This window comes from Trichophyton verrucosum, assembly GCF_000151505.1.
Source record: "Trichophyton verrucosum HKI 0517 chromosome Unknown contig00029_1.f1.exp, whole genome shotgun sequence".
NCBI lineage: Eukaryota > Fungi > Ascomycota > Eurotiomycetes > Onygenales > Arthrodermataceae > Trichophyton > Trichophyton verrucosum.
The window spans coordinates 68913-82732 of NW_003315617.1; the positions used below are offsets into that span (position 1 = coordinate 68913).

At 47.9% G+C, this 13820-nt stretch overlaps 5 protein-coding genes across 5 annotated transcripts; 3 read left to right on the forward strand and 2 right to left on the reverse strand.

The window, feature by feature from the left end:
• Window positions 1–201: 201 nt before the first annotated feature.
• On the forward strand, window positions 202–1530 carry TRV_00387 (uncharacterized protein; the record flags this gene model as incomplete). The annotated part of the gene is made up of 1 exon (XM_003025401.1): window positions 202–1530. One exon carries the CDS (start codon window positions 202–204, stop codon window positions 1528–1530), a length of 1329 nt encoding a protein of 442 aa, XP_003025447.1.
• Window positions 1531–1974: 444 nt separating this feature from the next.
• Window positions 1975–3310, forward strand: TRV_00388 (uncharacterized protein; the record flags this gene model as incomplete). The annotated part of the gene is made up of 2 exons (XM_003025402.1): window positions 1975–2491; window positions 2589–3310. 2 exons carry the CDS (start codon window positions 1975–1977, stop codon window positions 3308–3310), a joined length of 1239 nt encoding a protein of 412 aa, XP_003025448.1.
• A 149-nt stretch (window positions 3311–3459) lies between these two features.
• TRV_00389 (metallo-beta-lactamase domain protein, putative) lies at window positions 3460–4357 on the reverse strand (the record flags this gene model as incomplete). The annotated part of the gene is made up of 2 exons (XM_003025403.1): window positions 3460–4251; window positions 4286–4357. 2 exons carry the CDS (start codon window positions 4355–4357, stop codon window positions 3460–3462), a joined length of 864 nt encoding a protein of 287 aa, XP_003025449.1.
• Window positions 4358–5312: 955 nt separating this feature from the next.
• TRV_00390 (uncharacterized protein) lies at window positions 5313–7549 on the reverse strand (the record flags this gene model as incomplete). Its single annotated transcript, XM_003025404.1, has 4 exons — window positions 5313–5533; window positions 5678–6557; window positions 6635–7159; window positions 7211–7549. The coding sequence occupies 4 exons, from the start codon at window positions 7547–7549 to the stop codon at window positions 5313–5315; spliced, it is 1965 nt and encodes a 654-aa protein (XP_003025450.1).
• A 1771-nt stretch (window positions 7550–9320) lies between these two features.
• Window positions 9321–11427, forward strand: TRV_00391 (manganese ion homeostasis (Fr), putative; the record flags this gene model as incomplete). The annotated part of the gene is made up of 2 exons (XM_003025405.1): window positions 9321–9638; window positions 9712–11427. The coding sequence occupies 2 exons, from the start codon at window positions 9321–9323 to the stop codon at window positions 11425–11427; spliced, it is 2034 nt and encodes a 677-aa protein (XP_003025451.1).
• Between the last annotated feature and the right edge of the window lie 2393 nt (window positions 11428–13820).

The window sequence follows — 13820 nt, forward strand, 5'->3', positions numbered from 1 at the left end:
TCGGTTATACATGATTATAAAATCCGGATGTCGCAAAATCCGAGGAAGAAACCAACGGTCTTTGCACAAACACCGACGGAGGTAGCGTTAGGTGTAAATGCCGAGGTCAATAAAAGGTAAAGGAAGCTCGAGTAATCATATAAAGGTTAATATCCAGGTGGAGGAGGGTCGACGTTATGCATACTTGACAATAGTCTCTAGATGTCGATTACCACCACCATGACTTCCGTCCCTATTTTTGAGTCTGTCTCTCGTTTCCTTCCCCCAGGCAACGAAGATGAACAGTTTTGGTGGAAGATCACCGGCCGACATATGGCTCGCATGATGCATGAGGCAGGCTACCCAGAAGATCGTCAAGTCGAATGCCTTCTCTTTCATCGCTTTAAAGTCGTCCCTTGTCTTGGTCCCCGACCACACTCCGACACACCCTGGTATAAGAGCCGTGTGGGCGGCGGTGCGGCAGATGGATGCCCAATCAACTATAGTTGGAGATTTGGCACCTCTGATAGAAGGCCACATAACCGCAACTTCATCGAACCCCTTGGAGCCCTGACGAACACCTCAGCCGACCCGCTCAACGAGGTCGCTACTAAAGCCCTCTTACATGATTACAGCATGACTCTACCCAATGTCGACCTGGAGGCATTTTGGACCTTCGCCCCTCATTATCGGCCGCGTATTATCGAAAAGGCAGATATGGAAAAGCTTGCCGGGGCTTCGTTGCTTGTCGGAGCAGAGATGTCTCCTGACTCTCGTACCATCGATATTAAGGCATACATGTACCCTCGAGTTCCATCGCAAACCAGTCAACTTCTCACCACGATTCTGCCCCAAGCCATGCGTGACGCTTACGGGGAGGATGTGTGTCTCGACAGCCTCAATTTCGTCCATGACTTTATGACCAAAGATCCACAGGGATGTCAACTTGTTCTGACTGGCACAACCGGGATAGATTGCTGCAAACTCCAGGATACACGCGTGAAAATTTATGTTATCACCCGTAACACTTCTTTTGACCATATTGCCGCCATCATGACACTAGGCGGCCGACGTCCAATCTCGGAGGAGCTCCTTGGCCAGCTAAAGGCGCTTTGGTATGAGTTGAAGGGAGCCCCGGCAGAACTACCCTCGTCTGAGCAGCTACCGGTTCAAACAAAACCAGATCGCAGCAAGAATCCAATCGTCGTCCCCTTCTATTTTGATATCCAACCACGGCTCGAACTGCCGGACGTGAAGGCATACATCGATGTGAGCACCAGCCCTGTGAGCGATCTTGCGGCCGCTAATGCAGTGGTTTGCCATTTGGAGCAACATGGTAGCGGGCAAAATCCTAAAGCATACTTGAATGTGCTGAAAGACATAACTCCAGTTGAGGCGTTGGAAACGCAGAAAGGAGCCCTCGCATTTTACTCGGTAGCTGTCAAGAAGAATGAGCTCGATATAACCTCATACTTTAACCCGCAGGTGTATAAGCGTTACTTCGCTCATGAAGTACAGCTTAATGGACAGCGACGGAGTGTATTTGAGTAGATTCAAATTTGTTAGGCTTGTAATGCTGATAGTATGAAATTTATTTTGATTTATCGTTCTTCAGTGTCGAAATAGATTACAGAGGTATTGTTTGACGTTAGAATAAGCTTTAATTAGTTCATTAATAAGCAAAGTTAGTTCAATTAGCTATCTATTTTTAGTTATCGCCTTGTGCTAGATGCTTTTAGTTAAACTTTACTTCCATCCTGGAACGCGAACGACACCACATCCCCGCCTCGTATCAAGGATACATTAGATTGTGACAATCTATAAAAGCCGTTTCTAAACACCGAGCGCTGTCTTTTTTTTTTTTTCTCCATTTACTTCGGTTTTTGGAACCCGACTGATTAGATTATTCAGACTGCGCATATTGAAATTATTACCATCAAGATATATTAACATTACTCGAAATAATGCAGAAACTCATTGCAAAACTGGGCCAAAATGGGGAAGCAGCAAGAAACCATTCTTATCATTGGAGCCGGTATTGCTGGTCTTACAACTTCTCGCCTCCTCACAAACAATGGAATTCCCAATATTGTCTTTGAGGCATCGACACCAGATCGCAGTCAAGGATTTGCCATCAGTCTTCAGGAGTTTGGGTACTCGGCACTTCTCGCTGCTCTGGGTGATCTCCCCCTCAGCAGCCTGATCAGGGGCGTCGCGCCGGACCGAAAAATTGGTGGAAGTGGTTGGATTGACCAGGCGTTGAGGGATAATCGAACGGGTGAAGTATTAGTCGCTCCAGACCTCACAACAACGAAGCAAACAATTGTGCGCGCGAATCGTAATGCACTGCGTCATTGGATTGTGGATTGCGGAGAGGATGAGCTTGATGTGCGATATGGGCATAAACTGCAGAGGATCGAGGGAAAATTGGGGGATGTCACTGCAGTGTTTGAGAACAATGCCAAATACAAGGGGTCTCTTATTATCGCCGCTGATGGCGTAAATTCTACCGGTATGTAACCCTCGTTTCGTAGCGTTAAACAGTCTGCTCTTTATTCCCCAGTGCTGGTTTTATAATTAGATGGAAGACATTAACTAACCACGAACAGCCCGGTCCCAGATTCTCCCCAACGTGGTTCCTGAGGCAATTCCTTTAATTCACTATCATGGAGAGTTCCAGATTTCTCACTCTGCCTTTGATGAGCTCATTCGGCCCCATAGTGGACACTCCAATATTCTCGTTGGTGTTGGTGACAGATTCAACACTCCACTGTCAATCTGCAACATTACCAAGTCTCAAGTACACCTCGATTGGTCATATTCACGGACTGTTAAGGGCGAAAATGATATTCTATATTGCCCCAATGTCCCATCCGAAGAAGCAAAACAGATTCCTCCAGCGCTGCTCGAGGAGTTGGATACTCTTAGCTTAGCGGAGCCGTGGAAGACTTTCTTGAATTCAGAGTCCCTCAAGGCCCACCGAGTATTCCATTGGACTACCAGGTGTGTTTACATTACGCAGGATGATGCTCGGCACGCAGGTGAGCAGGGTGTCGTCTTTGTGGGCGACTCGTGGCATGCAATGCCTATCTTTGGTGGTGAGGGAGGGAACCATGCGCTTCTTGATGGTGTCGAACTAGCTAACGCCATAATAACTTCTACTGAGAGCAGTGGAAGGGGTTCCTGGGACAATGTTGCTAAAAATTATTATGGTGGTGCGTGGAAACGGTCCCAAGATGCTGTTCGACGGTCAACTCAGCGCTTCTTTCTACTTCATCGACCAGCCACGGAGTGGAAAGAGATTTCAGAGAAAAAGAAAACGCTAGCATGACATGGTATTATTATAGCCGTACATTTCCCTCCCAAAATCATACACACATCCCTCTCTTGTCATTTAAATTCTAGGAATACTGAGCATATAACCACTGGATTAGACTATTCAACTGTATTCCAACTATATGCAACTGAGATTTATCTAAATTAACTAGGACATCCACGTACCTTATTTCGTTTTCTCTGTTCTAATGCAAACCATTGTCGCTTGAGAGGATCCCCCGGCTTAAACCCCACCATCCGATCTTCCGTTAATTTCCATAACACCTGAAGTAATGAAGGCGCCAAAGCCTTCTCAATTACCTCCGGTGGTAGTTTCCCATATATTGCCATCACAATTTCATTCAGCGTTAGCCCACATTTGACCCCTTCTTCCCGCACTCCTTCACCTCGGACCCGTTGCCTTGTCAGTGCGGATAACATCATCCGCTCCCGCCCCTCTCTATGCTGTATGTATTCCTCTAGCTTCCCTGGTAGGTATTCTATCACAGCCCCATGTGCCGGATATCCAATTCTGCAGCCCAGTGAAGCCATATCCCTTAGGCTATCCATATAACGTCCTAAATCCTGAGCAACGCTGAAGCCATGACCTAGAACATTATCCCCCGTGAAAAGGGCGTTTTCTTCCTCCAACAGAAAGCACATATGATCTACTGAGTGACCGGGTGTAAAGATTGCACGCACGGTTGCGCCGTCCACGGAAAAAATTTGCCCATGTGTGATTGGATTTTGGCCTGAGTCAGGGCGATTTTTGTATATTTTGTCTGCTAGGGAAGAGTTTCTTGAAATCAAGTCTGGGACACCGCCGGTGTGGTCCCCGTGCCAATGGGTAAGGAGAACGTAGGAAAGCTCAATCTTGTGTGTATATAGAAACGATGATATGCGGTTTATCCAGACAGGGAGGCCCTTTTGGTATTGATTAGCCAATTTGCAATTTTTCTAGGTCCAGATGAAAGCCGCCTGTTTTACCTACCTGAGCTGTATCGATCAGGATACGCGACTTGCCAGTTCCAACGAGATAGGTATTTGTGCCTTGGAGATGCATGCTACCTGGGTTTCCACCTAAGATCCGAATAATGCTTTTACTAACATGGGATATATCCGGCAGAGTAGGTAATTGGCCCTCACGACCACTGAGAAACTCCTCCCAGAAAGACTAATTGAATGGTAGGCGGCCGCCCATGCTTCCTCCGCTTGATGATTTATCCATAGTTGTTTCGAAAAATTGAAGAAACGAGTCTGTCATCTAGTAGACGAAAGAATTTTCGTGAGGTTCTTTAGAGCCGCGCCCTTCGAAACCACTCTTTCTGACATCAATCAATGCCAAAAACCGAGAATTTACTATGCATCTGCCAAAAGCCGAACGAATACGACAGCTGTCTTCCAAACCATGCTGCAGACCAATGGGACTTTTCAACGCCAATGGGTAAATGTAGCCAGAGCCATCATTCTTTCTGCATCCGGCCAACTCCGCCTGGTATGGGCAAATGACATGGAATCCTCTGTCAAATGGTACGTATACTCGGCTTTAGGGATATAGAGTGAGGAATAATTTAAGCAATGCCTAGCTTAACTTAGTTGGTATTAAACCTAAAATCGCGGCAGGGGCAGTAACTTACGAAACTAACCAAACCTTCAGGCGAAGGCTTATAACTCCTTTACCTATAGCTATTATCTCTCTGCACAAATGAAGAGACTTGATTTTTCGTACCTCTTCATTGGCAGGTAGTCGACAGTAGCGGACCCATTCTAGTTCAGGTTTGGGCATAATTCGGACCCGAATAACTAGTTAGAATTATAGTAGAATTTCGGTGGTGGTATGAAGAAGCACATTTCTAGCCAACTATATCAAGCTCAACCTCCCACACAGCATTTATTACAAGATTACCTAGATACTAACGGGATTTAATGTTTCTCTTTCTCTTCCTGTCTTCTTTCCTCTTCTCTTATGCCAATTCGCTGGACTTCAAGACATGTGTCCAAAGAAATACTGGAGTTCGTCACGAAAGAAACATGTCAGCTCTGCCAGTTTCATCATAGTGTAGGCTTGCAATCACCTCTTCCCACGCAGCCCATGACTGATCAGCATCGAGCAATTGTTCTTGTCCGGCAATCAGCAGCGGACTGTCGAGTGAAAACACCAAAGGATCTACCTTCTGTGGTGATGTCGAAATCGGAGCCTCAGTCACCAGGGCCAGGTCTTCCCCAGGGCGTGAAAGTTCTGCCGTTGTCCAAGACCAGTTACTTAAAAGATCCCCGTTTGATGTGATGCTAGACCGGGAAGGAGGCGTGTGCGGCACCGACAATGTGTTTGCCGCGGTTGTAGTACCAAACGTCGGACTCGCTGTTATGCTGGTACTCGTACCTAAAGACGGCAGCAGCTTTCCCCTTACACGGCACATCAGCCTCTCAAGCGTGATGCTGATTGCCTTGCTAGACCCTGACACAGTAGCCTCATGTTGCTGAAAAGCAGCTTCCACAATGGGCCAGGCGCGTTGTACCAAGGATCTATCTTGACAGATGTAACACTCTGATATGGCAATGGCGAGCGGCTGCCATGGGACCGTAACGAACCAGCGGAACCCCTCTCCACGGGGATCAGTGTGCACGAGCTGGACTTTCTCAAGGATATTTAACGCCAAGGAGAGAATGCTTGTGCCTTCGTTGGCATCTAATATTGGTATCGGATGGCCGCCATGTTGGTGTATAAGAGGGCGGATGGCAGAAAGTCTTGCCCCTGAGACGAAGCATTGAATGCGATGCCATGTGAACCAGGCATATGGCGTGGATTCGGGATCGCAATAGAGCAAAAGACGAAGCGTCCTCTGCTCGAAATTTTGGACGTGCTGCTGTCGACTTCCGTCGTCTTTAACAGATGGTTCAAAATTGAGTAGCCGGCCCGCAGCCTGTACGTGGTGGGAAACCAAAGAAAATGTGGTATCTGTCAGTCCTTCCCGGTCAGGGATGTCGTGCGAAGTTGTCGGGTCAAAATCAGAATCATTAATGTGCCTGGGTGGAGAGAATAATGATGTTGCCTCTGCTACAGTGATTAGAGGCTCAGAAGGTTGGCTTAAAGAGGTCTGAAAATCCAGCAAGCAGATGGCTAGCCAAAGTCGCTTCCGCATCTGTTGACCAAAAAAATTGTCGTCTATGCCTCTAGGGAGGTCGAGCGCTTTGGCGATTCTCACCGCAAATGCCATTAATGTCCAAACAGCACGACTTGGATCTTCTGACCTCCTAGCAACCTGGTTTGTTTTTAATGGGAATTAGAACATTGTTCCGTGAAAAGCTCGTGCTGATATCTCTGTGTTAGAAAACTCACAAGGTATAATACAAACGCTTGAAGGGTAGTGACATCAGGAGAAAGTAGCGGGCTACTCTTCTCTAGTGTCGTCTCACATGCTCTTCTTGCGCGGGCAACAATGCTGGACTTGGTGGTATGGAAACGAGCCCAGCTCTGTGTCTCTGTTAAACTGGTAGCTGCAACGTAGCAGATAGCTGCACCCAGAGACTCGACCGCAGCATGACCTTCAGGCAATCCTAGATATCGTTGCCCCTCCAACATCCACTTTTCAAGAGACGGCCGATGTAGAATTTTGATCACCGGATCTACATTTAAGAGATATACCTGGCACAATTGCATCGATACCTCTCTATCCTCAATAATAGAGGCCCATCCAGTCTCAGGGCTAGATGATCCACTTAATCCCAGGATTCTCAAGCCACCATCACTCGGGTGAACTCTTGGGCCTTTGATCAGTAGGCTATCCTCGTCAATTCTGTTCAGAGTTGATTCAATGGTATCTTGAGCTTCCTGATCCTTGTTTGTTTGAAAATTCTTGATGAGCTACTCTTCTAATTTTCTTGACTAGTTGTGATGCTGTTACCCCTGACTCACCTGCTTCGAGACGTGGTTGGAAGAACGCATACTGTCCACCAGGGCCTCTAGTCTGCGAATGCGCTCCTTGAGGTCGTCATCAGCTATGGTGCCAGCATCGGCAGGAGAAGCAATGTCAATTTGTATCGGTGCCTCTGGGTCTTCGGGCGAAATCCTCCGCAATCGCTGAGCATGGGCACCTCGAGGCAAACGTGGCCGCCGTACGGGAACACAAATCACACCCGCCGACGAACAATTCGTGCATGGATCAAGTTTGTCACACTTGACCTTACGCTCGCGGCACAGTTCACAGCTAAGATGAGCAGCTTCCTGCCGTCGTTTTGGGCCTCGTTTCTCCATGTCTCCTCTAGGCGAAATAAACCAGCTTGTTCGTAGCTTCGGGCCTTTACCATCGGAAGGCCTGGGCTGTATAAACACAGCAGCCTAGGACGCGGCTGGTACCATCCCGATAACTGAGCACGCGGGCTGCTGAGCAGCAGCCGAGGCGAAGGTTACTCCGTGTCGAGCCCATCTTCTGGTCTCGCCTTCAGCAACACGAGGAACACGAGAAAGCCTTAAGAGACAACTTTATATCCGTCGGAATATATTTATATATCTAAGTATAGATATATAACTATAACAATAGAAATATATTCAACGTTTGGTACGTGGGCCTCCACCAGACGCTTGCTAAGTGGAGTATAAAACCGGCCTGGTTGGCCGACCTCTAAGTAGCAACACCTCGTTTCTCTGGGTATTTGCTTCAGCTCTCGCTCTCACTCCAGGTCAGTTTGCCAGCGAAAGGGCTGCCAGTGAGCCAGAAACACCAGTCTGACACTGGCGGCGTTTTTTGGTAACATGGATCAGCCTCTTTTACTGGTTCAACCGTCAGCAGCACTCCCACTCTTGATTCCAATACGAGATGATTTCCATTCATGCTAGCAGTGGCCCTTTCTGCCTACCAATGCTAGTTAGTCGTCCAGTCTCAAGACGTGCTACAAGCCTTAGTGGCGAAGTCTTAGCACCATCCAATGTCCGTTATGCATTTGCTAGGCATGATCTTGATTTCCACTTCCGTGTGCAGATCCAGATCATTCGGGGCAATTCTCGACCTTCAAATGTTTGATTCGGTCCATTTCCTCAGACAGAGCGCCGGGCTTCCTGGGATGCAACCTGCTCGCTTGATGTCCTAGGATAACCCTGCAGGCTCCTGATTCACATCGTTCGGGTGGGTTCCCAAGCGCTGACCATCCATCACCAGGCTCAAGAGTGTCCTTTCCAGTAACGCGAAAAGCTTAATAGCAATACCACCAAGTGCCGCAGAATGGGTCGAATACGAGCTAGCATATATGACAGGATGATAGCTGAATAAATTAATGTTTCTTGTGAATAGTTAAAGGGGGGAACGGAGCAAAAAGAGCCATTGACTGGATGAGGATTGAGGGAACAGGCAGTTGTGGAGGGGATGAAGTTCACGCTCAAATGGCGGCAGGTCTGAGTATTGACGTCTCTGATTCGAACCCTCAAGGGCTGATATACGACAGTGTACTAGTGCGGGAAGTACGGGGCATACTGAGAATTAATTAGCCCCTAACCAGTGGCTGAAGTGCTCTAATTATAGGCAGAACTCCGCCAGGCCACCTATTCCCAAGTCCAGCAGCTTCCCCTTCACGTTCATCCATGGTATCGCTCCGCCCAAAGCCACTTCCCTCCCAATGGTTAGAGTATCGTCCACAGAGGACTCGCGTTCAAAATCAGGGGCCTTCTTTTTATCTCTTGAGCGTTCAAAACTCCAAATGCCAACGGAGTACCAGAAGTGACATTAGTAAGCATGATCACATGACTGATCCTGAACCTATCATCACGTGATTGATCCAGCTCGCGGCGTTTTGCGCAGCGAAATTAATAATATCAAAAACGACTTGATACTTCAGAACCGTCCACCAGGGGAGGATTGTTGATTTTGAAGAAAAATCCACAGCTGCCCTTGGGACAAGCAAGCTTCCCAACAGCTTTCATTTCGTGTTTATTTCTTTGTTGTTGTTATTGCTATTGCTTTTCCTTACTGCTTCCTATGGTCCATTTATTTTGTATATATTTCCCCTTTTTAACATACTAAACCCAGCAAGCCATGACATATTTGCACAGTGACTATTCCAACCGCAGCCCTTTTGCCGAACCAACTATTTTTGAAAAGGTATCTCAGCGGCTACCTGCAATCTTTCGGTGGGGGGCTGATCGAATTCGAACTCGCGTTGCTTTCTTCGGAAACATACCTTCCCTCGCTACAAGACGCAACAGCCGGCCAGGTGTTAAGGCAGTTCTTCAAGCACTCTTTACTGTTCGCACCGCGTTGATTCTTTTATGGGGGCTTACACTGTGGTGGGGAGAAAGGACTGTATTCAAGGAGAGCCTGAAGGCTTGCAATTGGAGTCATTGGGAAAAATGGGTGAGTGGTCGTTTTGCGACCAACAATGTTCGTGTCTATGCTAGTTATACTGACATATGCTTCATATACATAGCCTGCCAACGCCAAACCTCATCACATCGCCTTTATAGCCGATCCACAACTTGTTGATGCACATACCTATCCTGGTCGACCGTGGCCTTTATCCTCATTAACCGAATTTTACGTGGACCTGTACCTGTACCGTACTCATTCACTGCTTCAGAAGTATCTACGGCCTGATAGTACATTTTTCCTTGGTGATCTCTTTGATGGAGGAAGGGAATGGGGCACGGATGGATATTCTAGCCCGGATCCTAGCTTCAAGAGCTACGGGCACGACTATTGGATGAAAGAATACAAACGATTTTCACGAATATTCTTCGAAACCTGGGAGTTAGGGGGAAAGGGTTCCTCATTAAGCCATAGTGGAAGGAGGATGGTGGCAGGTCTACCAGGAAACCATGATATCGGCTTTGGGAATGGCGTGCAAACGCCAGTTGTCCACAGGTTTCGCTCCTTCTTTGGAGAATCAAACCGAGTTGATATCGTAGGAAATCATACGATAGTCTCTATTGATTCGATCTCATATAGCGCTCGGGACCAGGAAAATCCAGAAACAGGGGGATCAAATCTTAATAACGGAGAGACAGCACAGGTGTGGAGAGAGACACAGCAGTTTCTTGACAACATGAAAACACTGAAACAAGAGGCTCTACGAAAAGAGTTATCTACTTTGACGGGGAAGGATTCACCTGCCACGGATCCGGATATACAGCTTCCAACAATCCTTCTCACACATGTTCCTCTGTACAGAGAGCCGCATACCCCTTGTGGCCCTCTACGTGAGCATTGGCCGCCATCATCGACTAATCCTCTGCCAGACAAAGATGAGAGAAATTCAATCCATATCGGTAAAGGGTATCAGTACCAGAATGTCCTAACTCCTGTGATATCAAACGAAATAGTGGCTAAAACGGGACGGGTTATGCAAGTATACTCTGGCGATGACCATGACTACTGCGAGATTATTCATACTGAGTTTAGCGGAGCTCCAAAGGAGATCACAGTGAAGAGCATGTCCTTGGCAATGAGTGTTAGAGTGCCAGCAGTCCAACTAGCGACTCTTTGGAACCCCATTGATACAGAAACAGGTAGCCCTCTTGATTCTGGTGGCTCCTCCACAACCCTACAGAACCAGATGTGTCTGCTCCCTAACCAAATATCCATATTTATTGTCTATGGTTACACATTTGCCCTTACGATTCTGGCTCTCTTTTTGCATTCTATATACCTTTCCTTCCACCATACAGCGGGGTCCTCTGCCAACACAGATTCGATATTACCCTTGGCCTATCGTCGGCCTATCGATGAATACTATCCTTGCTCGACCGAGTTCCCCGCCGCGTCACCGTCGACGACATCATCCAACTCAATTGGAGGGGCATATTCTGTAACGCGAAGCAGGGCCGCCAGTACGACCATTCCTCACGAAGCGCGTGGCTTTAAGCAAACTCAGACAGTTGGAGGATCTGGAGAAGGGAATAATGGAGTTCCAGACTCTGCTGCATCAACGGCCCCACCAGGCGTTAACACTAGATCTCGACGGCCGGGATGGAGTGTTCTGGACAATAATGACTATTCTGAAATAGCTGACCCTTCATTGGAGAGGGGTCTTTCCAGCCGAGCTAGGCGTCCATTCCAAGTATTTCGAGATGAGCTTGTGTCATCTATGAAATGGGTTGGTGGGATATCTTTGGGGTGGTATTTGTGGTTGCTTTGGACATGGTGATGCAGTGACGCTACCCTGGCTCTGCTTGAGACTACCGACCTATAGCCTCCTTTTTTCTCGGCGCTTGCCTTTTCTCCGGTGATACACCTGTCGTTAACAGTCCTTGGCGTTTCAGCCAGCATCAACCAGTATTCGCAGAGGCAGCGTCTCAGACTATCGATTTTCATCTCATTCCGCCGTGGCCCACGCCATGGCCAATGCCCCCTGGCACTAGCTAATTCCCCGAGGCACTTGGGAGGTGGTTGCGTTGACCATCAGCTAGCATGGCACTCTGTGAATAAGTGGCTGGCGACCACGCATTCCTTCTGACGTGGTTGTTCTGCCTTTCTCTACGCCATCATGTCAATGTGCAGCACGTCAGGGGCGGAGCGATGTATTCTGAGAATATCAAGCCTGCATGGTCCGGAGATCTTGACCCAGTCAGCGGTTGGACAGAGTGAAAGGCTGGCTCCTTCTGTGATGTTGTGCTTTGGGCCACCTCTTTGACCTTTCAATCAGGCTTTGATACGGGGTATTTTATGAGAATACCTCCCAGGAGGACAAATCTAAGGACAGCAGTATGCATGACAAAGATGCGGAGATGCAGGGAATCTGCGACGAAGTATACGGAGTAGTATAAAATGTACGGAGTACGAGTATGTGCAATCAATATTAGATACATAGGTCGGGCCTTGCATAAGATCACTCTACTCGCAACCTGGGATTCAGGTATTTATCAAAAACCGGCGGCTGTTGTTATTCCCTCCTTTTACCTATTCTCTATACGGAGTACTCCGCACAGAGAGAGTACTGTCGATGCGATGCCAACTGCGCTTAGTACTCCGTAGACAATAAGGTCTCTAGGAATTCTCCCGCCTCCGAGAACGATGAGTTTTCTCTGCCTCCTTTCTGCGCTGACGCATGTTTCGCACGGTGGCTGATCAAGGCACTGCATACGAAGCAGCAATAAGAAAAGTTGCCTCTCGTTGTGCGCCATCAGCCAACTTGGAGGAGGCTATTTGGTCTTTCTTTGCTTCTTCTCTTCGTTGCTTTTTTCTTGGACACAGTGGTTCTCCAGCTTGTGCCACCCACCCCAACTCCCAGGTTGGCCTACTTGATGCCAGAGTGTGGTAACGACTTTTGCCCTTGGATGCGGCCAGGATTCCTGTGTTTCCGAAGCTGCAATGTCTTCTCCGTAATGTCCAATGTCCTGGCATGAGCATCACGAAGTCGGCACATCTCGCCTGTGCCAGGTCTCGCTTTCCGGATCACATTTTTGTACTTTCGTGCATGAAAAATAATGTGATAGCCACCACGTCACATCCATCCACCTCCTTTTTGCCCAGTATAACTACGGTGTACTAGTTATCTGGCCAGAAACCATCCTACCGAGGAACTAGTTAGTTTGCGCACCAGCTAACGGTGATTTCAGCTAGGCCAGTTGTCGGGCGACGCCATATGAGTAAACTGCTCTGAAAGGAGGGAAAGACACAGGCTGCTGTTAGAGCTTTCCCCTCCCTTTCGTCACCAGAGGCTTCCTGTGGACGTATGGAGGATGCACGCTGAAAATCCGGTGAGCGTTGCCAGCGTTCCTCTTCGTATAGGGCCCTCCGCAGTACGGAGTACCCAGCAATAACTACTCCGTAATGGAGTCCCGTTTCATTTCTGTCAGGAGATGTAGATTCATTCTCATCCTGCATAGAGATGGCATTGCATCTTGTTTGTTGGCTAGGTTGGCATCAACTCCCGCATTTCCCGAGTATATATAACTAATAACAGGGGGATGCAATAATAATTAATATACGGAGTACACGATGGGCTTCATCCCGCTCCAGGCCCAGGACTAGGAATTTTTTTATTACTATTATTTTTTTTTTTCCAACTTCCAGTCCCAATGGCGAACCCAACATCGAAACTGCCCAATTATCAGCCGGAATAACAGCCACATCGGCAGTAGGGCGCTAAAACAAGGGGGAGCACCAACGAGGTTAAACTATCCCGCCGATCTTTTACCCCTGCCTGTGGGTACTCTATGGGATGCAGAAGTCAGGGGCTGAACAAGTTGAGAAGGCTTGTTTACTCTTTCTGACTCCATACCAGTACTCCGTACCAAAGATGGCACCCCCGCATATACTCGCTAGTGTACTCCGTATGACCTTGGATATACCAATCTGACCTCAGTTTACCGAACTGATGAAGCCTTTCTTTAAATAGTTATGGCACCGGTACGCTCGAAAATGGGACGGAAGTTGGACAACGCCCACACGTACTGGGTACCCTCTACAGGAAAAGCAAAAAACCCCAGCCCGGTTATGAATACCGTTTGCTTGAATAAGGGAAAGCAAGGCATAGGGACCGTCCTCCAGTCAAATGATTATCCACCTTACATGCGGTTCCCACGCACAGAGTACCTA